The sequence below is a fragment of the Ovis canadensis genome, chromosome 3 (assembly GCF_042477335.2).
Source record: "Ovis canadensis isolate MfBH-ARS-UI-01 breed Bighorn chromosome 3, ARS-UI_OviCan_v2, whole genome shotgun sequence".
Taxonomy (NCBI): domain Eukaryota; kingdom Metazoa; phylum Chordata; class Mammalia; order Artiodactyla; family Bovidae; genus Ovis; species Ovis canadensis.
The window spans coordinates 162,827,906-162,853,802 of NC_091247.1; the positions used below are offsets into that span (position 1 = coordinate 162,827,906).

The window sequence follows — 25,897 nt, forward strand, 5'->3', positions numbered from 1 at the left end:
GGTGACTGCAGCCATGAAATTAAAAGACGCTTACTCCTTGGAAGAAAAGTTATGACCAACCTAGATAGCATATTCAAAAGCAGAGATATTACTTCACCAATTAAGGTCCGTCTAGTCAAGGCTATGGTTTTTCCAGTAGTCATATATGGATGTGAGAACTGGACTGTGAAGAAAGTTGAGCGCCGAAGAATTGATGCTTTTGAAGTGTGGTGTTGGAGAAGACTCTTGAGAGTCCCTTGGACTGCAAGGAGATCCAATCAGTCCATTCTGAAGGAGATCAGCCCTGGGATTTCTTTGGAAGGAATGATGCTAAAGCTGAAAGTCCAGTACTCTGGACACCTCATGTGAAGAGTTGACTCATTGGAAAAGACTCTGATGCTGGGAGGGATTGGGGGCAGGAGGAGAAGGGGACGACAGGATGAGATGGCTGGATGGCATCACCAACTCGATGGACATGAGTCTGAGTGAACTCTGGGAGTTGGTGATGGACAGGGAGGCCTGGCATGCTGTGATTCATGGGGTCACAAAGAGTCGGACACGACTGAGCGACTAAACTGAACTGAAGGCCTTTGCAAGACAATATGGTAATGAAAATAGTAACAGCTAATGTTTACTGAATATTTAACTGTGCCAGGCACTAAATGCCTTAAGAATACTATCCCACTTACTAAAAAAAAAAGTTACAGTCATTATTTCCCCTTATGGATGAGGAAGCCAAAGTAGAAGCACCATTCACACACAATGTGACAGTGTCTCCTGAAGTACCACTCCAGTAGCCTCGAGCATGGACGTACATATGGGACCAGTTATCAGCCTTTACGAAGGTTAGCAATAAGTAAGATAGATGCAGTCTCCTGATCTCAAAACAGGAAAACAATCAAATTCTCACGTCCCCTAGGTATGTAAAAATATTTTGGAAGAAAAAATTAGCCTAAATAGGACTAAATCATTTTGGTTGGGAACTAGTGATATGAAAACCAAGAGGAAACGCATATGACCCTGAAACTCTAAACAATATAAGGGTAAATATGAAATCAGAAATGGATTTTTCCTTAAAGAAGGAAAACAGCTTTTAATCAGTAATGTGTTTTGCAGAATAGCTTATTAGTTTAAGAATAAACTTCCAAAGCCAGTATATTTTGCTTGTGAAAAAATTTTCTGACACCTGTGGGGGAAACTATAAAAACACTCTTACTAATAATGAAATATGTTAAGTCTTCTGTTAGGAAATATTAAAAACCCCATATGTTTGAATAACATTCAAGTATTATGAAATATCATTTAAATAATCCCATAAGTAATAAACAAGCTAGAGTGAAAATTAGTAATGCAAAATGACATCAATTGATATAAGTAAAAGTTCCCAAGTTTCCAACAATAAAACTTCCTAACTTTTCATGCCCTTTCAAAGCCATTAAAAGCTCAAAGCTCAGAACAAATGCCTGCTTGGGATGAATGACTCTATTTGTTCTCTTATCGCTAAAGCAGAGGTTTTGCTCTAAGTAAAATTATATGCTTTTTTCCCTAGAAAAAAAGTTTGGGGATTTGCTGTTTCTTCTTTGTTTAGTATCCTCTTCATATGTATAAAACCTGAATTAAACACCTGAGTGAGAGTTCTAGATTATGGCATCCCACAAGGTCTATGCTCTCCTTTTCTAACTTTTCCATTCCCTCCACAGTAGTCCATAAACAACCTATGCTCACAGTCAGGGAGAAAAAAATTATTACTGACAGGCTACTTTTATTCTGCCACTGAAAATAAAAGCAGCTCTTTTAATTTCAATTATGAAAAACTGATCCTCCCTATAATAAAATTATTAAAATGCCAGATTTTCTTACATTTTAAGTTTCCATACAATTTCTTTGCACAGAATAACTAGGGCTAAGATGGTTAAGGAATTACTGCTCAGCTAAAACTCCTCCAGAGACAATCAAGGTATACTATGTTGTAGTAGAAACCACTATTATTACTGTGAAAGTTTTCATCAATCCAGTTGGATATAATGCAATTGTTTAATTAGAAAGCATGATCTGTAGTACCCAAATGGCTACTGATAACACATTTGTAATCAGAATCACTTCCACTCTAATTTTGTTAGAATGTCGTAACTACTTTGCTGGGATCGCTGACTCTTTAGTTCATACTTGTTTTGTTCAAAAATTTTGGTGGTTGTTAATTGTGCTAACAATTACCTTGACAGTTTAAAGAATTCTTTGATTTTGATCTGATCTTGCTTGCCAACTGGAATTTGCTCAATAATTTTTAGATCTGTTTTAATTTTTTTTTGGAGTAACCCTAACCCTAACACACATGGGTTAAAATATATCTTTTTAAAATTTCTGTGAGGTAAACACTTTACAAACTTATTATTTTTTAAATGGGTTTCTAACAATTCAAGAGTTAAAATAAAAATACAGATAAAAAATATATATTCCCATTGCTAATTAATTTTCTAATTATGGAAATACTTTACTAAAGTTATGACTCCAAAAATATATAATCTTGTGAAGAGTTGAATGAACAAACCAAAAGTGCTGGTGAACAGAAATAAGAGAGTACAGGCAGTTTCTTGAAGACTCTCAAGATAAACCTGAATTACCTTTTAAAATATATTAGAAAAATACAAGTGTTAAAAATAACTGGATCTTTACAATCTTGAATGCATCCCAAAGTATACATACATAACAATCTTGATGATCCAGAATTTATCCCAAAAAATATTTAGCAAAGTAAAAAAATTCCAGAGAACCATATGCATTATTGCTTAGAGAGCCACTAAAATTTGATTACCTTTTGGAGAACATCTAGAGCTGTAAGTACAGCTTCCTGTAAACTTGTCAAAACTGCTTCAGTGTAAGATGGAAGAATGAAAGGGGAGGCATCTGAACTTATTGGGACTGAAACAGCACTGTGCAATATGACTCCCAACTTCTGCAAGTCATCCATGTTGAAACCAGTTTTTATGTGTTGGTACAGAGCTGGAAATATCTGAATTAAAGCTGTAAGAAAAGGCTGGCTGGGAATGAAAGTTAGTTTATCAAATGTAGTAGGAGGCTTGGTGCTTTCAGATCCAATTCTGTACCAGGTATTCCATGCAGCCCACCAGAGATTCAAATCTTCAAGCTCATCAGTAACTACGGGTGGCTCAGAGCTGCTATATCTCCCAAGTCTTTCTCCAATGGAATCTGTTCTTACAAATGGCCTGTTCAGGCTCGGGCCCGATATAGGCCCTAAAAGGACAGGCACAGGGACATTAACTGTAGGTGGTGTCTCAGGCTTATCTGAGTCTCTGGCAGGGGATACTATCTGTAAAATTTCCTGGAAGCTTTTCAGTGCAGCCAGAGATACTTCATTGTTTTTGCTGAGTGCTGCTGATTGTATATGGTCAAGAAGAATATCCCATGCTCTTGAAAAATCTCCTATATGAGGAAGAGGAAAAAAAAATTATCACCATAAAAGTGATCAAATTGTCTCTATTAGACATTGAAAGTTTATCTGCTTTATTTTTCTGCTTAAATTCCTACAGAAACAGAAAAAGATACGCTTATGCACTAACAATGTGAGTTAAAACCATTACAACCCAAAATTCCAGTAAAAAAATTTTGTCAGATACAGGAATAAATGGCACCAAGGAAAGGATAATGAGTATATCAAACAAGGTTTTGAACTTAAAACTCCATAAATGTATGTATACCTTTCTATCCTAATACTTCTGCCTAAGGAGAACAGAATAAAAACTTTTTAGTAACATCTTCAATCTAGCCATCTACCTTTATTAAGATGGTCCCATTCTTAAGCATATAGGAAAAGTAATGACAGTATGATACACGTTTTTTACCTAAATGTTTAAAATAAACTAAGTCATATTCCATAAAAATCTTAACTTTACACTTGGGTTTTCATATTTAAATAATCTTATAGCTGCAGAATTCTGTTAAACATTTCCCCCACCATATCGGTAAGTTGCAAGAACATGCACCATAAATAAGACTGTCCTTTTACCATGAGGCTAAACTTATTTCTCTCATGTAAAATCAACTCAACTGATCTACCATCAACACAGCATGGGCTGAATGGTGGTTGCTGTTTCCACTAATCATTTCAATCTCTTGCTCTATTCCTGTGACCAACTAACCACATTTATAATGAAACTCTCTATAATGAAACCCGGTGTGGTTTGTTTCTATTATTGTTGTTCACTCATTAAGTCATGGCCAACTCTTGTGCAACCCCATGGACTGTAGCCCACCAGGCTCCTCTGTTCAAGGGATTTCCTAGGCAAAAATACTGGAGTAGATTGCCATTTCCTTCTCCATGAGATCTTCCTGACTCAGGGATCAATATCTCCTGCACTGGCAGGCAGGTTCTTTACCACTGAGCCACCACGAAAGCCCTTGTTCCTTTTAAGCCCAGCAAAAAATGATCTTATTCCTATAGACATCCGGCCCAATGGCTTTGATAACAGCATGGATTATTACTCACCTCTTTGTATTTAAATAATGTAAAAATCAGAGGAATTGACGTTTTGCAAAGGACAACCTAAGCAGGCTATGAAATATAGAGATAATTGTGTTTTAAAGACTTTCACTTCACAAAAGCTATCAAAGACTAGGTTTTTTCAAGACGGGATAAACCCATTTGACTGAGGAAACATTCAATTCATTGGAAAGCTGGAACTAAGTCTGGTATAAAACAGTAAGCAACGCACTGCTTTACAGGATAAACTTTTAACACTTGTCCAGTTATATGTTTCTTCCTCTCCATACTCTTTTAATCAAAATTGAAGTATAATTTACACACAACAAAAAAACAGGTTTTTTAGTAACTGTTCAAACAGTTTTAACAAATTTTGTTAAAAAACTATCAAAACAGCAAAACAAAATACTTCTGCTTGCTGCCATCCCAGTTCAAAAATCAAATTAAACATTACATTCAACTACCAGAATGGTGACCTAGTCTCAGGTTTAGAATATTCCATGCTCTAAGAAGGAAAAATATCTGCAGTTCTCCTATTAATATATTCTATATCTAGGAAGAAGTCCTCTTTCTAAAAGACTAAGTATAATTACATATTGTACTTTGTTATGTTAAAACATTACTTTAAAAAAATTCTTAATTTTTTATACAATTTTTAAAGGTTATACTCTATTTACAGTTATTATAAAATACAGCCTATATTCTCCATGTTGTAAAATACATCATTCTAGCCTATCCTACATCTAATAGTTCATACCTCCCAGTCCCTTTACCCCTACGTTGCCCTGCCTCCTCCCTCTCCCCACTGGTAACAATCAGTTTGTTTTCTGTATCTGGGAGTCTAATTCTTTTTTGCTATACTCACTAGTTCATTGCATTTTTTAGATTCCACACAGAAGTGATATCACACAGTATTTGCCTCTCTCTGTTTGACTTATTTCACTTAGCATAATGCCCTGCAAGTCCACCCATGTGGCTACAAATGGCAAAATTTTCAACTGCAAGAAAAAAAACTACAAAACACAAATATGTGGAGGCTAAACAATATGCTACTAAAGAGCCAATGGGTCACAACAGAAATCAAAGAGGAAATTAAAAAACACCTAGACTAGACAAATAAAAATGAAAACACAATGATCCCAAACCTATGAAAGTGAAAGTCGCTCAGTCATGTCTGACTCTTTGCGACCCCAAGGACTATACAGTCCATGGAATTCTCCAGGCCAGAATACTGGAGTGTGTAGCCTTTCCGTTCTCCAGGGGATCTTCCTAACCCAGGGACTGAACCCAGGTCTCCTGCACTGCAGGCAGATTCTTCACCAGCTAAGCCACCAGGCCAGCCCCTGAGGCTAGCCCCTCAAACCTATGGGGCACCAGGGAAAAGCAGTTCTAATAGTAAAGCTTACAGCAATACAAGCTTCCCTCAAGAAACAAGAAAAACCTCAAATAAACAACCTAATCTTATACCTAAAGGAACTAGAGAAAAAAGAAAATCCAAAGATAGTAGGAGGAGAAATATAAAGATCATAGCAGAAATAAATGAAATAGAGACTTAAAAAAAAAATGGAAAAGACCAATAAAACTAACAGCCAGTTCTCTGAAAACACTGATAACGTTTAGCCAGACTCATCAAGACAAAAAGGTAGAGGACCCAGACAATAAAATCAGAAACGAAAAGGAGATATTACAACTGATACCACAGAAATACACAGGATCATAAGAGACTACTATGAACAACTATACCCCAATAAAATAGATAATCTAGAAGAAACAGAGAAAATTTTAGAAAGTATCTCCCAATCTTCCTATCTGAACCATGAAGAAACAGACAATATGAACCAATATCAGCAGTGAAATTGATTCAGCAATTTAAAAACTCCCAACAAACAAAAGTCCAGGACTAGATGGCTAGACAAGTGAATTCTACCAAATATTCAGAGAAGAGTTAATGTGTATCTTTCTCAAACTACTCAAAAAATTGTAGAGGAAGGAACACTTCTGAACTCATTCTATGAGGCCAGCATCATCTTGATACCATAATCTTATTCTAAAATAATAATAAAAACCATTTCCTAGTGTTATTTTAAAAAGTTATTGAAGCTACATGAACTGCATCATGTCTTCATTTTGAAAAATCTAAATCTGTATCTATTACATCTTAGCTTTTAAGATAAAGTACCACAGAGGTATTAAAAATGATGATTATTTGTCAAAACTTAGCAAACATACAGTTAAGATTAGCACATTTCATTGTATGTAAATTTCATATGAAAACAAAAAGCTAGGATTTAAAATGTGTATGTATAGACATCAAATATATAGATCATCAAATATATAGGTATGAGGTATGTATGAGAGCCTTAAAATGCACATAATAAACACCACACTAAAATGCCTATGAAAATCATAAATATGCTTATGCATTGAACATGAGAAGAACAAAAGCCAAACATAAAACAAGAAGTTGAAAAATTAATATGCACAGCTTGCTCAGTTATGTACAAAAGCATCTGTTCACCTTTCTCAACCACTCCCATGCCTACCACTAGAACTGAAGGTATCATAATCTACACTAGTTTCTCAATCTCAATCCTACTGACATTTTGGGTTGGATAATTCTTTGTTGTAGGGGCTGTCCTATGCATTGTAAGATATGTAGCAGCATCCCTGGCTTTACTTCCCCAGAAGCCAGTGGGCATGTCCCCTAGCTGCAACAACCAAAATGTCTCAGACATTGTTAAATATCCTGTGGGGGAGGGAGGAGGTTGGGCAAAATTGGCCCTGGTTAAGAAGCACTGATCTATTTATATTTATATACCACCAAGTTTCCTAACCAATCTAATAGTATCCTACCATTCTTCTTTATACCATTCCATTCCATACATACCATCTGAAGGGATCTTTGTGAACTCTGTATCTGAACACATCACATCATGGATTAAAATCTTTCAGTGGTTTTCAGTGCTCTTAGAGTGAAGTCTTCTGAACATAACCTACAAAATGCTGCAACATCTGGCCTCTACCTCTACAACCTCATCGAGAATCACTCTTTTCCATGTTCTCTTCATTTCAGACCTTCAAACGTGCCAGGGGCCACACCATCTCCATCTCCTCAATCTTCTTTCATCTCTTTTACACGTACTCTCTGCCTGTAAGGCTCTCCCCAGTTCATCCTACCCTTGCCTGATGAACTACTATTCAGATGAAACATTGCTTTCTCAGGGAAGCCTATATATACATCACTAGCCTGGTCAAGTATCTACTGTTTTAAGCTCACAATCTATTATAAGCTCCTTTGTAGCATTGATCATTGCAGCAATTTTCTATTTATTTATGTAATTATAGTTCCTCCTTCATACCCAGGATATATCAAGGATGGTAGGTATCTGGCTCATCACTGTATCCCCAAGACTCACCCACACTAGGTACACATAATTTTTCAAGGAAATGAATGAAAACGTTTATGCTCAGGCACATACCACACATAACAACAAAGACTGGCAGTTAAGATGGATTATTCTTAGAAAATAACAATGTATATAATCTGTGAAGAGTCTGTATTTTCCAAATTTCCTTTAACATTAATTACTTGTGTACTCAGAAAAAAAAATGTACATCTACCTAAAGGTTGAAGTAAATATCTTCTGGTGTTGAAGATTCTTGCAACTCCGGCCAATGTTAAAACCCATGTCTCAGCCCACTGCTTCTCTGCTGTGTCCCTTGAATGATGAATGAGAATATTGCCACCTCCAGATTCAATCTTTTCTTTGTCTGCAGTGGTAGAAGACTCTCTAACTCGGTCCAGCAGATGAAAGAGAACCTGAATATTTGTGATAATGCATATAAAAATACTGATAACAGCATAGGAAATTAAGCATTGTTATAAAGAATTATACCTGACATTCTGATCAATCCCTGTATTTTAGAGGAAACTGACCAACAGAGGTATCCTTATATTCTTAAGTTTATCCTTAAGGCCATGGAATATAAAAAATAAGTAAACTTAACAGACAATCGCTTAAGACTTGCTGAACTGAGTGCCAATGGAGCACCTAAGGTATAATGTACAAGAAGGGAATGAAGCTAAAGAGAGGGGTCCCGCAAAAAATGTAAGTATATATATATATAAAAAAATTAAGTATGAGTAACATCTAGACAGAGGTAACTACTGAAATTTCATGTCTGGATAAAGATGCTTGAAAAAAATCAAGTAGGAAGCAGTGAGAATTTGGGGGATGTTTATTTAAAATGTAGATTCAGGGGAAGGAATAGGGGCCAAGAAAATAAAACAAAATTGAATAGAGAAGCAGATGCACACTGTGAAACAGAAGCCAGAAGAGATTTCAAGGAGAAAATAATCAACAGTATTAAATGTTATGAAAAAACGAGCAGTACGAAAACCTGAGCCCAGGGCAAGAGATCTGGCAATTAGAAGACTACCTGTAGAGCCAATGAATAATTTCTGTGGTTCTAAAAATACGGTCTCAGAACCAGCCCCATCAGCATCACCCAGTAGCTTCACAGATATGCAAATTCTCAGTCTCCATGCTACAGGAAAGAAATCAGAACCTCTAGGGGGTTGGGTACAGTGGCTCAGCAATTTGTGCTTTAACAAGTCCTCTAGGAGATGCTGTTACATGCTAATGCTTAAGATACTCTGAAGTAGAATAATCTGGATATCAAATTACAAGGGGTAAGGGAATACAGTGGAAGTAAAAAAGAAAAAATTATTAATACTGAGATTTAGGCAGCAAGATTAATAATGAAGTTAGGAAAAGGAAACAGGAGCCAGAGAAAATATCAGTTTGTTTTTTTAAAATACTAAAGGACTCTTAAGCTTTATAAAGCCAGGGAAAGGAGTTGAAACAAAAGACACAGGAGGGAGTAGGGCTTTCAGTTATTTTTATTAGGAACATACATTATTAATTTTTTAAGAAGACATTTTGAGGTCTTTTTAGTAAACTCAAAACACTGTTAAATACAATTAAAGTTTACCATACTGCCTACTGTCAAACTTACTAATTTCAAAAATTCACAAAAGCAGTGAAAGGATTATAAATAAGAGTTTTATTAAAATGTAACACATCAAGCAACAACAAAAAAGGAGAGCCTTTTAGCAAAGACGGAATACTCACTAATAAGCTGCTGACTTTGTAAGAATGTTTTAAAAAGATGACAAAAATGAAAAATTTAAAAATTAAAATGCATACCTGAACAAATGTAGAATTTACAAATGGGAGGTGATTTTTGTTTGGTGAGTTTACAAACAAATTTCACTATTATTGATATTGTTTATAAAGTTTTCATTTAATTATATTTGAATTATATGTGGTAGTTTAACAACTACTGATTTTTACCACCAGGAAAATGGGGAAACAGAAGCACAAAGGTAGAAATCAAAGAGATAAAAAAATGAGGCTTATGGGGTGGGATGGGAGGAAGGCTCAAGAAGAGGGGAAACATATTTACATATGGCTGATTCACTTTGTTGTATGGCAGAAACCAATACCACATTGTAAAACAATTATCCTCCAATTTAAAAATATGAGGCTTTAATTATTTAATTTGTTAATGTGCAAGGTGCAATTAAAAATATGACAAAGCTAACATTTCCTGTTTGCCAAATGCACAAATGGATGGAAATTCTTCTTTAAAAATTAATAGGAACAAAAAAACATATATATGTAAAACTGAATCACTTTTCTGTGCACCTGAAACTAACGTAAGATTCTAAACCAACTATATTTCAATAAACACACTAAAAAAATTTTTTTAATTTTAATTTGTTGTTGTTGAAAAAGTATAAAAGCATGTCTCGATTAACAACTGATAACGCAAGGTATTTTACGGTACCTTCCAAATAACAGTGTGCCACGTTGAGTGCTGTAATAAAGTTCCATGTGCACCAATTGTTGAAAACAGAGTTTGCCCTGCACTCTTCCGGACAGCAGGACGGGGGTCTACACATAGTTCACCCAATTTTGCATAAAGACACAACCACAAGCAGTCAAACGGTGGTGCAGGGTGGAATGGCCGATTCAAAACCACTCCTTTTTCTTCTGCCTGCTTTTGCTGTGCTGCCTCTTCTTTATTTAATTCCTTTTCAATAGTTTCTCCTCTTTGAAAAAAATAATCTGAAATATTCCACTAAAGAGCCAAGGAGAAAAATATCTATTCAGAGATTTTTATTTTAAACACATAGATATGCAACAGATAGATTTTCAGAATAAAACTTAAAAGCAATTACTTCAGAAACTCTTTTCCTAGTAGAATGGATTTGATGAAAATATCTCTTCCTCTGTCAAGTTTAGCTCTCTGATTTCAGAATTTCAGAGCACAACCTTTAATTTTTAGTATTTTTTAAAAACTGGATTTAAAATTTAAATTTTATGTTAATATCAGTAGAGTCAACTGATTATTTCTCTTGTATGTAACATTGTTTACTAAATCCTTCCATAACAAATCTTATATAAACCATATTTCAGCTCAACAGATCAAAATTATTCCACATATTCTGCTCTTAAAGAATTATTTCTTAGATAATATTACTTAACCCTTCATACAAGATGTTTGGTATGTACTTAAAAGTCATTTAAATGATTCCTACAGAGTCAAAAGCACACTTGCTTAGCATTCACTCTCAGTTGCAAACAGTGATTTCTAGATTATATAAGAAAGGCAATCATACTTACCAATAAACCTATTGAAGTTAAACTAATATTAAGTTCTTGGTTATGAAGTCCAAAGCTACCTGCAACATCTACAACTATTTGCAGGCAAGTGCAAGGCATTGTTGGTAGAAAATCTGTCACAACCAACTGAAGACACTGGAATGCTGTTCGTATCAAGGATTCTCTGAAAATACAAAAGAAAATCTATATTCATGTATTTAAGAGAAATGGAAGGAAAAATACATACATTATAATAATCTGACCAAATTAAAATTTTATCTTAAAACTGGAACAAGAAAATCTTCTCTAACATAGTACTCATACAGTACTTCAACATTTACATAAATGTAAAAAAAGATATGCTTACTTAAAATAATGAACAAATAAAAATAAAGACACTCATGGGAATATGAAAAACAGTGAACTGAAAAAAAGAAAATATATATTAATACTATATTATTTTTATCCTGCATCAACTAGCCAAACAAAATTTAGACACTGAATGAGAAAGGGGAAGTTTGTTTGAAGGATTTTTCTTATTGTAAGAACCTTAGAAACAGCAATTTTCCCATCCTTCCAAAGTAAAAGTGAGCCCTAATGATTCCCTACAGCCCCCTGGGAGTAGGGTAAGGAAAACTGTTTCAGATCATAAACTTAAGCAAAAAACGCATACATAAAAAATTAACGATCATTTCACAATTTTAGGCAGAATTCCCTTTTCCTACTACTTTTTGGATGTTAATTTTAAACACTTACCCTTGATCATTTCTGATCGCTCCCATAACTCCCAGCACTAATGGCCATCCAGGTCCAAGACTGTCTCCTTGACTCTGAAGAATCTGCAACACACACTCTAATTGCTTGAGTCGTATATCTGGATGATTAATATTGGACATCTCCTTTAATGGGTTCAATAAAAGCAATTGTAGCCTCTGCAAAGAAGGTAAGAAGCTAATCAGAGAAGTTCTAGAACATGGAAAGGTTCTGCTATTGTCTTTCAAGTTTAAATTCACCTTCACTCAGAATGCAATGGTAAAAATAAATTTTTTAGTAAAATAAATATAAAAAATGATTTCTCTAACAGTAATCATTAGGATTATCTTGTCATCCAAGTCTTTTTTTAAAAAAAATAATTTAATTAATTAATTTATTTTTGGCTGTCCTGGGCCTTTGTTGCCGTGCGGGCTTTTCTTTAGTTGCAGCGTGAAGGGGCTACTCTCTAGCTGCAGTGCATGGGCTTCTCATTGTGGTGGCTTCTCTTGTTGCAGAGCATGGGCTCTAGAACACACGGGCTTCAGTAGTTGCCCCATGTGGGCTCAACAGTTCCAGCTCCCATGCTCCAGAGCACAGGCTCAGGAGCTGTGGCTCATGAGCTTAGTTTCTCTGCAGCATGTGGGATCTTCCCAGATCAGGGATTGAAGCCGTGTCTCCTACACTGGCCGGCGAATTCTTTACCACTGAGCCACTGGGAAGCCCTGTAAGTCTTTTTAAATTTTTTATGTTTTGGCCACACAAGTAACATGTGAGAGCTTAGTTCCCCAGCCAAGGATGGAACCCAACCCTACTGCATTAGAAGCATGGATTCCCAATCACTGGACTTCAGGGAAGTCCCTAAGTCTTATATTTTAATAACAGAAAATAAAAATCTATCTTCAAGATACTATATTTCAGGATAAATAGGGAGTAAGCTGATGTTAAAAGGTATTAAATGTACAGATCCATATACAAATGAATCTCACTATAGAAAATATACCTCTATATATTTAGCTCTATTTGGAGAGAAAAAAACAATTCCCAATTTCTAAAATTAACTTTCATTTACTCTATTAATATGTACCACATTTTATTTAAGTCTCAATACTCCTAAAAATGAACTAGCAGACAAAGAGGACACAAAACCACAAAATTTTTTTACTGTTAAAAAGTGAAAAAAGCACTTTGTTCTACTCCTTTAGCATTTGAAAGCACCTGCTTTAGTTTTCTCTCCAAGGATTCATTTATTTGGCTCACTGACTGAACAAACGTATTAAGCTCTTACCATGTTCCAGGTATTAAGCTGGATGCTAAGAATATATACATGGACAGGGCTTTACAAAAAAATTAGACTGCAATAGGAAAAAAATATGCAATCACTAAAATGTAAGCTATAAAAATCAAGAAACTCTTCTGTCTTGTACATCATTCTGTTACAAGAGTTAAAATACTGCCTGGCATATAGTATGTACCCAATAATTATTTGTTGAGGAAATTTGCAGAAGACATCCACATACAATACAGTAAGATAGTAAGGGCAATGTGAATGGCTATTAAATGCCTCATTTCTACTCCATCTTTAAACAAAACTTTGGTGGGCTTTTTAAAAACTGTGTAAGATATATGTGAATGATTAAAAACTTATAAGATATATGTGAATGATATATGTGGAGTCAGGAAAAAGGAACTGCAACAAAAGAAAACTCTGAAAGTATAAAATAACCTTTAAAATTATTTAAAAATAAAAGTCTATTTTATTGTGCTTGCCTCTTCTGCCTCTTGTTTCTCCCCATGTAAGGGCTTCCCGGGTGGCACAATGGTAAAGAATCCACCTGCCAATGCAGGAGACACAGGTTCAGTCTCTGGGTAGGGAATATCCCCTGGAGGAGAGCATGGCAACTCGCTCCAGTATTCTGGCCTGGAAAACTTCATGGACAGAGACCTTGGAGGGCTACAGTCCATGGGACTATAGAGAGCTGGACATGGCTGAGTGACTAAGCACACAAGGGTAATGAATAGGGGGAAGAGAAAAAAAAGACAGGTAAGGACCAAAGGAAAAGAGGCTAATAAAGTATGAAGATTTAGCACTGCATGCCGAAGAAAAGTTCTAGATGGGGAGACCAATTCTAAGTAATTTATTACTTTAGTGCTATTATAAGAAAATTTTTAGATTTTTTAATGTAGATAATCCTGAAAATCTAGGATTATCAACCTTCTGTAAGAGATCCACGGCCTACAAATAAAGTTACATATGGGAGAGGATGACTTTAAGTGCTTTGAAAAAAGGTTCTTTTTTTACCTGGTTTTGTGAAAGTGGAGGATCATGGTTAAATGTTAATCCTGCTTTAATAAGTGAAGTTAAGGCTTCTGCTCCCCATTCTCTCATTCGAGAGTTTGGATGCTGGCACACCTAAGGGTATATACATGTGGAACAAAAATTAATTTGTATACTTAAGCTATACATCACATATTAACTTAAGAAAAACTAAAACATTGCATTTTCTACTCTTCCACATTAAAAAAAAATCATATAAAATGTCAATAAGGGTTGAAGAAAATATGAAAATATACAAAATTTAAGTACGCTTACCTTCTGAATAAGAGGCAAGAGGAAGCAATAAGGAGATAGAAGATAAAAGATGAAACTAAACAACTCACAGAAAAGAAAGAATTTCATAAAAGTAAATGATGTCACCAGAGTAAACAGAAGAAGCAGAAACTAAGGTTCCTAATCTGGGCTATCTTCATAATCAAATACTCAGCTGAAATTTTAAAAACATTTTTTTGCCATTTGATGAGAATTCCATAATGAAGAAATCTGCATATATTCTTTAATAGCTCATAAAAATAATCCCCAAAAAATGGAGGGAAAAAGAAGAAAGGACTGTTTTTTTTAAACTAAGAACAGTACCCTTCTCAGATTACTAAAATAATATGAAACAATGAGGGCAACCAAAACCTAAACTGCTCATAAACATGTATTTGGCAGAAGCAGTTGTCAATTAAGAAGCAACTAATTATTCAGATTCACTCAAGTTTGAATACAAATCCAGACAAAATTCCCTGGTACTACCTATAATTAGTGATACTGAGAAGGTTTTTTCCCTTTTGTAGAAATGTTACCTCATAATCACAGGGAAGTCTGTAAAGGAGCAGTGTCTAGTACTAAATTTCAGTCCTAATTGCCTTGAAGTTTTAGAACCAGTTGAAGCCGAGGGGATCAAAAGATTATATAATAAAAGAAAGGGGACCCAAACTAACAGGTGAAGGAGATATCAGAGATTTCATTGTTATATCACTCATTTTTAGTCATAAAGTTTTCAACCTATTCCTTTACCAAAATGATTACTATGAAACCTTAGTCCCTGATAAAATATACAGAAGAGAAGTACAAGAAAAAATGTTAATGCTGATTTTTCTTACGGTTATACAGAATCATTAATTCACTGTGTAAGTTTTTATTATAAACAAAAAGTAAATATAATAAAGAAACAGAGGTTACCTCAAGTAGATGGCCAGTTAGAGGTCTCCATAGAATTTCTATTCGGTGCATGTTAACTAGACCAGTTTCTAACAATTTGGCAACAGCAAAAAGAGATGGTTCCTAGAAGAAAAACATATTTTTTAATATCATAAGGAGAATTTGAGTATTTCAACTGTAAACCAAACTGAGACTACTGTGAAAAGCATGACTATAATTAATATACTTGATTAATTAGAAGTAAACATGACATAACTTCAGTTATCATATGACAAGCCTTTCAGTCCACCCTCAAGAATCTAAAAAGTGTTAGTTGCTCAGCTGTCTCCAACTCTTTGTAACCTCATGACTGTAGCCTGCCAGGCTCCTTTGTCCATGGAATTCTCCAGGCAAGAATACTGGAGTGAGTAGCCCATTCCCATCTCCACGGGATCTTCCTGACCTAGGGATTGAACCTGGGTCTCCTGCATTCAAGGTGTATTCTTTACCACCTGAGCCACCAGGGAAGCCCTCAAGTATCTAGGATGACTCCTAATTGAAAATTTGGTTGGGAAGACACTGCTTTAGTAGGGAAACTTTGAAAATTCAAAAACTATACCAGACACACAGAATGTGTGTCTTCTGACCAAAAGGAAAGAATTTTGCTATGGACTGAATTGTGACCTGCCCCACCCCACACTCCACCACTGCTCCCAAACTTCATGCTGAAACTAACCCTGAGGGTGATGACATTTGGAGATAGGGTCTATAAGAAGGTAATTCAGGTCAAATGAGGTCCTAAGGGTGGGGCCACAATACAATAAGTTTAACGTCCTCATAAGAAGAGATACCATAGAGCTTGTAAGCTTATGTGCACTCCATTTCCCTCTTCTTCCCCCCTCTCCCTCCCTTCCCCTCTCTCCCTGCCATGTAGGGACACAGTAAGAAGTCAGGCATCTTTCAATCCGGAAGAGAGTCTACACAAGAGCTGACCATGCTAGCATCCTGATTTTGGACTTCTACCTTCTAGAATTATGAGAAAATTAATTTCCATAGTTTAAGTTTTCCAGTCTATAATATTTTGTCATGGCAGGCTGAGCTAACTAATATACAGTCTTACTAGTAAAGTCTTCAATTGCTTAGGTTTTATATACGAGTATCAGGAAAAATGAAAAAAAAAAAAAGAAGAAGAAGAAGACAACAGACACCACAGGGGAAAGAATGATGATGTCAAGAAGGAGGAGGTAAAGGTTGTCAGTTTAGATGCTAATAAAAAAGTTGCAGAGAAAGAAGACAAACCACTTCCTCAGTCACTGGCATTTCAACAACAGAAAGCGAATCAGTGTACTTCATAAATGGCTAAATTACTCAGTCCACGTATCAGAAGAACAGTTTTAGTAAAAAGTTCCAAGGGCAACTATCTCTAATCCAATTTTAATACAGATAGTAAAATATACTTAAGTGTAGACTAATCTGACTAGAGTTATGAGAATTTTTTGATAAACAGTTGTAGTACTTCAAATGGAGACAATTGAAGAAAAAGCCAACTGAAATTTTAAAAGTAAATTTTGAGCATAATTTTAAAGTAAAAAGATTTTGTAACTACTTTATACACAACATTTTTATAGTACTAATAAAAATCTAAGATGGAAATGTGTGAAATTATCTTTCTTTTCTAGTAAAAACTGTTGAACAAGTACCCTGGGGTTTTAAGAAAAGTGTGGTCAGATTGACTCTTCCTGCCTGTGCTAACACTGTAAGTACCCTAAAAATTAGTGTAGTAGAAAGAACTTCATCATTCTAGAGACAATATGATACAGTGATGCCTATGAATTTTTAACATCTCAACACCACTACTTAATAGCTATGTAACCCTGAGTAACTATTTTTTTGAAGTATAGCTGATTTATGATATTAGTTTCAGTTGTACAACATAAAGTTTCAAAATTTTTACAGATCTTATAGTTATTATAAAATATTGGCTATGCCATATAATATATCCTTGTGCCATACAATATATCCTCGTCGCTTATTTATTTTATATGTAATAGTTTGTGCCTCTTAATTCCCTTATCTTATTTTGTCCTTTCCACCTTTCCTCTCTCTGTGGATCTGTTTCATTATATTCATTAGCTTTTTTTTTTTAATTTTAGATTCCACATATAAGTGACAATAAATAATATTTGTCTTTCTCTGAATTATGTCACTAGGCATAATATTCTCCAGGTCCATCCATGGTACTGCAAACAGCAAAAGTTCACTCTCTTTTGTGCTAACTTTTTTAATCTATAAAATGGAGATAATAATATACCGAAATGACCTCTCGTGTTAGAAAGTGCCTGGCATATAATATGTCTCTATAAATGTTGCCCTGTATTATTTCCTCCTTTCCCTCCTCTTTATTCTAATAAGGATACACAGGAATCACACAGCATTTAAAAGTATATGTCCAGACCTCATATCCAAAGATTCTTGTATCCATGAAGCTTGGTATGTGGTCCTAACTACTGCATTTTTAAAAAGTGCTATATCTGACTTTGATGCACACAAAGTTAAAGCCACAAGTGAAGTGGTTATAAGAATGGAGCTCTGGAATAAGACATATGTGGATTCAAATTCAAGCTCCACCAATTACTAAATAGGTGACCCCAAGCAGGGTATTTAAGCTATTTTTATCTTTTATCTCTAAAAAGCAGTTACTACTGAACCTGACAGAGTTGTTTTAAATGATTAAACAGAAATACATAAGTTAGTATCCGACATACAACAAAGAAAGATAGCAGCTGTATTCTTGTTTCTGTTGTTGATATACTCAGTTTGGTAGTCTGCCTGCACAAGTGTCATCAACACTGTCCCCTTCTAAGGAAGAATTTGAAAGCTTTACCATCAGCTACCTCCTCAACACATTAGCACAAATTCCTGAAATGAGCACCAAAAATGAGATGACTGGTGACTTTAAAACCACATCTTAAAGGACAGTGATACATATATTTTACTCCCTAAGCTATTTAACTCACTCAGAATAGCTGACATTGATAAACTATTTCGATTCTCCCACCACCTTATCTGCCACATTATCCATGAGCCAAGTAGTTTACATGCTCTTTGAAAATAGAAATTTCCTTTATATTTTCTAGCAGAGTGTCATGTACATACTAAACATACTGTACTTTGTTGAGTGAATACATAAATTCTCAAGTCATTACCATATAAACTTGCTCAGATCCAGTGAAGGTATCTATTAAAAATATTACATTGTTAAGAATTAATCTTAAGGATGTAGGATTACTGAAAGTAGTAATAAGAATTTGATTACTTCACTGTATATTATCCTTGCCGTGATTTGGAGCAAACTATAACAGATATTTTCAAACACCTGCATGTTTATATAATTCTCTAAGAATGTACCATAATATGTAAAACTTTGCCCTTTAAGATCTTTTTGGCTAATCTTTAAATGACTCACATGAACCAAGATGACAAGCTACAATACACAGGATTATAATTAAGGATTAGGCAAATAATGTAATTTTAGGTCCTACAGTTGGATATTAAATAAACCACAAGCTGCATTCTCTGCTTTTCTAATCATTTTCTGGGTAACTTCACTTACTTGTAAATGGTCCAACTAATATATTTATTAATCTTAAAATGTAGAGAGCATTTTAAATAATTTCTAAGGTATCAATAAACCCAAACATTCTTGTGTTTTCCAAGTTTAACAGAAAATGGTAGAGTATAGGAAGAAACGTTCTCAAAAGTATAGCTTGATTCATTTAATCAATAAGCAAAGCAAAATTTTAATTTTCAAGGTAGGGAGAGTCATTACCCTCAGAAAGAAATGACTAGCTCCTTAATTTCCACCCCATGAAGGCGAAAGAAACTGAGACATATTTCTCTTGATGTAAAATCTGTATTGCCACAATCATAAATTATAATCATTAGGATTACTAATATGTAGAACACATTTATAAATGTGGTGTTCAATTTTTCTCTATAGAAATATTTTTTAGAATATTCAGTGCACAAGCGGACACAATTTAAAATCATGATACATACTGGCACCAGGGAAGCCAACTACTGGCACACTCCACAAGCCAAAAAGTATCCTCTTCACTCTCCCTTCAACAAACCATCATAAATGTAAACACCCAAAAGAGCAGGGCTAGCCTACAAGGTATTGTTCCCACTTGTAAAACACTAAGATCCTAATGAATATACACCTTATTCAACAAAATAATGTACCATATTTAACACAGAAAAGAAAGAATATCACACCTTATTATTTCCATAGGCCATATCCATGGCTTCTAAGGATAAGGAACAAAGTGCATTTATTAAATGGTGCAATGATACGTCATCAAGATACCTAAAATAAAAATGAAGAAATAAGATATTCTCATCTAAAACATACAGCTAATAATAATGTTTGTATCAATTTAAAAAACTGACTCTTACTGTGAGCTTTCAAACAGTCTTGAAAGTATATTGGAAATCACTGGTAAATCTGTCATCACTGCTGTTGTTAGAACCTAAGAAAAGAAGAAAATTAAATGTAACATATAAACATTCTGCAAAATACTAACTGAGTAAGAATGACTAGAGCTTACTGTACTGGGCCCTTCAACAGCTCTCCCAGGTTTCAAGGCACCACCACTACTAGGCTTTAATCCCAGAATCCATACAAGATGCTGTAAAATTAAAGAAAAAAAATCAGAACACAGAAATTTATAAACTTACAAAAATTCTAATAACTAAAACTAAAATCAGACTAGGTATCTAATAACTAAACTGAAATTAGTAATTAACATTCATGCAAAATACTCATTACATCAAGCACAGGCAATGGAACAGGCCATTATGAGAGACATCCCATCACTTCATGTAATGTGAGCCACGTCTTTGTTCTTTTTCCAACTTGCCCTTTTTCATACTTACTGCCTATTGGGGCCTGCCCAAAGCACTGATAGACATTGGTGACTTTAACTGATAGCACTCAGATATAAAACAACACTGGCCTCTGACCCAGAGGCTACAACATACCTGTAGAGTTGCCAAGACAAGTTGCCATGATGTCCCAAGAACAGCCCCATGGCAATGTGCCAAGTTAAGTAAAGTCCTCATACACTGGATATTTTTGGAAGTCAGCTGTATTAAAAAAGGATATATTTGCAAGAACTGTTATGCATTCTCAAAAATTTTAAGCTTATAAAAAGTACCATCATATCCAAATATTTTCTAATAAACAAAAATTTTCAGAAAAGAGGCTTGGATGATTTTGTATAGAACAAATTTATTTGCTTAAAACCTGTGCTGTCACAGTTGGTTACAACAATGTCACTCCCAAACAAAGAAAAAGTACTTTACCATTACTGTCCCTTGAGGCTGGACTGCTAGTGGTTGACCCACTGCTACAACTTGCTGGTGTGATTCACTTGATGGACTGATCATCATAACACTCTGGCCCTGGATGGAATATGCTAGAACACAAAGGAAAACCTAAATAATTAAAATATACTTTTCATCCTGTACTCAAAGCAATGTTACATTTTAGAACATTAATTCGATCAAACTAAGTTCAACTATGACATTTATTTAGTTACCTATTATCCATATGCAAACATTTAAAAAACTCAACAGGTGCAAAAACAAAAACAAGTTAAGCAAATATTAAGTAATTTTCTAAATAAGTTTAACAAATTATAAAACTTTGATAATTGCCTCATAAGCAAAACAGAATTCAGGACACTTAGTATTTTAAACATACATTCCCAGTAAACTTTTCTACTTAGAGACCAATACTAACGTTTTTAGTTTGAAAACTGAACAGCCCACTGAAATTTACCTATATTACAAGTAACAAACTGGAATGTTTTTAAGTATTCAACAAGAAAAAAATATTTTTTGAGTGTCAATCTAAGTGGTGACAAACATTACCATTCTACTAGTTCTATTTAAAAAACAAAACAAAAAGACCCAACCATTCCCATTTCAGTAGTATGCTAGAGTTTACAAAGGACTTTCAGATATTATCTTCTTTTATCCTCACAATTATTATTTAAAATTGGTATTATTCTCCCTACTCCTACCTCCATTGTTTCAATAAGATGGAAGAAACTGAGGCTCAGGGACACTAACTTCTCGTAGAAGTCAGAGTCAGGGAGTAGAAAAACAGAGGCTTGAACTCAGAATTTCTATCATCTATTCTCTACACTATGTCACACCACCTGATGAACAGAACTCTAAAGAAGCTGAAGTCTTACATTTGTTCGAAAGTGTGGCGGCAGTGGTGGTATTCAATACAGTAAGAGCATAATGGGGAGGCAGGGAACCTTTGCATATTGCAGTTATAAAAGCATCTCTTGAAGTTACAAGGCCCAGTCTTCCACAAAGAGCAGCCATGGTCAGTTCAGCTTTCAAAATATTCTCAGTAGCAGCTTCATCTGTGCTGAAAAGATAAAGTATTTTATTTAGTATGATCATTTTTAGGTATGCTGCCAAATGAAATTAGGTAGCCAGGAAAGTTTTAACAAAATCTATTTTAAAAACTCAAAATCAATCTACTTTAAGGAATTTTAACTAATAAACATCTGAAAAAATGAACTGGATAAAAGCAATTTATGACACAAAGAAAATAGTCAAGAACTCAAAGATATAACTTAAAAATATCAAGCATTTTAAAATCAGCAAATTCCATGATTCTGAAGAAAAACATCAAAGAAATTGATTAATATGATTATCTTAATTTTAAGCAGTAAAGCTTAAAATGAAAAAGGCATTCTGTAATTTTTGGATTGTATTTTCCATTATAACATGATGGAAGAGGGGGATGGCAGAAAAATAACAATATTCTATAAACATAAAAAACTAGTATTAGGAAACAATTCTCAGGATAAATTTAAATACACACTTTAAAATGGTTTGTTGCTTTTTTTCACCTGTCACATGCAAAATAAAACTTATAAAGACTTAATACCTGGCATCAAGAAGGAGTGACAGTGCAGCGAGCAGACCACACCAGCAGGCATTCACCATTTCTTCCCAAACAGCTCTACTAACTTAAAGGAAACACAGACAATACTTAATGATAATTACAAATGTCACAGCCCTTAATCCCCCTCATCACTTGATAATATATAGCAAATATTCAAAAAACAAGTCTGTTGTTAAGTACTAAAGCTATAACCTTAAATATATATCTGAATAAATGAAAATTTTAAAACCATACCAGTTTCAGAATTCAAGAAATGTTGTGTTTTTTTTTTTTTCTGCCAGATCACGTGCTTTGTGGGATCTTAGTTCCTAACCACTGGGCCACCAGCGAATTCCCAAGAAGTCTTAAAACTAAGTTGTCTTAAAATATCAGTAATAAGATCTTTCTGTATACTGACTGATACCTTTAAAATATACATATAAAATCAGTTCCTATTCCCTTCCATTTCATTGGGCCAAACTTTCAGCCTATGCAACCAGCTGGCAGTGGGAAACTGTAATAAGCAAGCTCAGCCAAGAGATTGGTTATACACATTGGAAATCATACAAATGACTAAATACATTGAGTAAAATAGAACCAAGTTTCTCACTGTTGGAGAAGGAAATACCAAAAATGGCAAGTTAAAAGTACATCATGTAGTATTAAACTAGAATTGGAAAAATTGGGTGTGTCCTCATGGTATTTAAAATAGATATATTTTAAGTATACAGAAATGGGTGCTCATACATGCGCTTATTTCCTACACAAGCAGCAGGAAGCATATCTAGTGTCCATGTGTTAGTTTATAAATACTGCTCTCCACTAAAATGAACTAAGGCTCTGTGGAAAAATATCTTATCCCTGGATTATACAAGAAAAACCCAAGATGAGCTTAGAGCATTTTGCTGTATCAGACAGTAAAGCAGTGGTCAGAAAACAACAAGAGAACCAGTGATGATAAAAGGACATAGGAGCCAGCATGAAAGGGGTCCCATATGGCCATGTCGAAGATAACTGAGTGTCAAATCAAATAATGACAATCACAGATTGTACTGATAATGCTTTGAAAAAAACAGGAATACAAGGGTCTGTACTAATATAAATAAACACATGAAACAAAATAAATCAGGAAGGGCAAGCTCTCCTAGATGTCTCAAAGAATTTCTATACAAAAATTAATTAACTTTACACTGAACAAAGGATGCAGACATCACATTAACCAAATGATAAAAGTTAACAACACTGATGTACAGCATAGCAACATTTCTGTGGCAGCTCTGCCAAAAATCAATCTATTAAATCTAATTATGAGGAAACAAAAATAAACCCAAGTTGACTGGCCTGTCTCTTCAAAAATGTCAAGGTCATATAAAACATGGAAAAATTAAGGAATTGTTCCAGACTAAAGAAGGATATCGAGTCATGGAACTGAATTCAACATGTAATCCTAGACCATAACAGACATTACTGGGGCAAATGACAAAATCTGAAGGACATCTGGGATTTGATGACATATTGAACTGATGAACGTGTCAGAGCTGGACACGACTGAGTGACTGAACCGAACTGATGCTAAATTTCTGACGGTGACTATATTGTAGTTACGTAGGAAACTGTTGTTATTTTTAGAAATACACTTTAAAGTATTAAGGGGTAATGGGGAATTATGTCTGTAACTTTTTCTCAAATAGTTTAGAAAAAAATATGCTGATATATATAAATAAAAAATAATGCAAATATGGTAGTGTTAACAGTTGGGATAGCATGGTGAAGAATATATGGAAACTATTATTTTTGTAATTTCTCTAACTTCAAAATTATTCCAAGATAAAGATTTATAATATAGAATCATAATAAATATACCTATTTCCTTATCCATCTGGTCTGATGTCGACTGTAATTCTTGCTGTTCTGATGACTGTGTAGGCGAAGAAACTGCTTCAGTGGTAATAGTCTGACATTCTGTTTCAACTTCTCCTAACTCTCCTTCAATCATACTAGTGATTCCACGTACAAGGTCTAGCAAACAATGGAATGCCACGGACATAGCATAACCCTCTGGTATAGTTGGGGGCTCAACTTTATCCAACATCTCTAGGCTGCAATTATGAAAAAAATCAGATATTTAATGAGAAGCCACAACAATGAAAATATATAACAATCTATTTCCATAATTTATAGATTACAGAAATTAAGATTAACAGCGAAAGTAAATGGCCACCACTAGATCTGCTTTCTTTGGAGAATGGTCCCATAATGGTATTCTAAGAAACTGATTAGAAAAGTTAAGGCCTGACCAGTGCCATAACTGATAATAATAGTTTATTTTTTGCCTCTCCCCCAAGTTGTGCCAAGATTTTCATTAACTGTTGACATCAGAAAAATAAACACATATACAGAACAGAAAAAGACAAACAGATTACAAACCGTCTCAAATTCTGACTTAAGTGCTTTTAAAATAAGGTGCTATATAAAAGGGTAAACAAGGACCTACTGTAGGTCTTATAGCACAGGGAGCTATACTCAGTATCTTGTAATAATTTAAAATGGAAAAGAATTGGAAAAGGAATATATGTATATTTCTTTTATATATTCCTTGTGTATGTATATATACATATATATGTTTATGTGCATTACTGAATCATTTTGCTGTATACCTGAAAATAACACAATATTGTAACTTAACTATAATTTTTAAAAGGAAGTAAAGAAGGTGCTATGAAATCAAATCAATACTATAAAGAAGAAAAGATGTTTTCATACTAGGGAAAAGCATTACTGTGAAATAGCCAGCTCATCTTTCTTCCTATCATCTTAGATACAATCTGCCAACAAGGTAAGATAATATTTAGAGCATCAGTGTGTCACATTCAAATTTTAGAGCCAAGTTATACTCCGTAATTTGGAGAAGGAAATGGCAACCCACTCCAGTATTCTCGCCTGGAAAATCCCGTGGACAGAGGAGCCTGGTGGGCTACAGTCCATGGGGTGCAAAGAGTCAGACACGACTAAGTGACTAACACACATACTCCAAAATTAGGACATAGCTTTCAGAAAGAAAGATGAAAATCTTCTGTTTTAAATCATAACCAACAGGGAATTGTTGCTTTCAATTCCTTAAAACTGAAGAAAGAATAATTCAATGAGGAAAGAACTACTGGATATTCACATTAAAAAACAGTGGTGTTGGAGCTCTACCTCATACCTCACTCACTCATACCTCATTGACTCAAAATGAACCAATTACCTAAACGTAAGAGCTAAAGCTAAAATCTCTTAGAAGAAAACACAGGCAAAAATCTTTATGACTTCAAATTATGAAATGGTTTGTTAGGTATGATACTGAAATAAGCAACAAAAGAAAAAATAGATGAACTGAATTCATCAAAATTGAAAATTAATATGTTTCAAAGGACACTATCAAGAAAATGAAGACAATCTATAGCATGTGAGAAAACTTTTTCAAATCATATACCTGATAAGGGACTAGATCTTGACTATGTTAAGAATTTCTACAACTCAATAAAAAATAACAACTCAATTAAAAAGGAGCAAAGGAGTTG

General features: G+C 34.5%; 1 protein-coding gene across 12 annotated transcripts in view; it reads right to left on the reverse strand.

The window, feature by feature from the left end:
• MON2 (MON2 homolog, regulator of endosome-to-Golgi trafficking) overlaps positions 1–25,897 on the reverse strand; it is a 111,039-nt gene that overhangs the window by 31,379 nt on the left and 53,763 nt on the right. For all 12 annotated transcript variants that reach the window (XR_011255962.1, XM_069584764.1, XM_069584763.1 and 9 more), the window contains 15 exons: positions 24,198–24,433; positions 22,338–22,419; positions 21,625–21,809; positions 20,729–20,841; positions 20,405–20,509; positions 19,972–20,052; positions 19,820–19,893; positions 19,640–19,730; positions 15,404–15,505; positions 14,201–14,311; positions 11,905–12,080; positions 11,170–11,332; positions 10,331–10,624; positions 8,099–8,297; positions 2,792–3,420 (listed from right to left, as the gene is read on the reverse strand). Coding sequence is in view for 11 of the 12 variants with exons in the window: in XM_069584764.1 (XP_069440865.1) it covers positions 2,792–3,420; positions 8,099–8,297; positions 10,331–10,624; positions 11,170–11,332; positions 11,905–12,080; positions 14,201–14,311; positions 15,404–15,505; positions 19,640–19,730; positions 19,820–19,893; positions 19,972–20,052; positions 20,405–20,509; positions 20,729–20,841; positions 21,625–21,809; positions 22,338–22,419; positions 24,198–24,433 (2,641 nt within the window). In the remaining variant the exon portion in view is untranslated. The remainder of the gene's footprint in view (positions 1–2,791; positions 3,421–8,098; positions 8,298–10,330; positions 10,625–11,169; positions 11,333–11,904; positions 12,081–14,200; positions 14,312–15,403; positions 15,506–19,639; positions 19,731–19,819; positions 19,894–19,971; positions 20,053–20,404; positions 20,510–20,728; positions 20,842–21,624; positions 21,810–22,337; positions 22,420–24,197; positions 24,434–25,897) is intronic.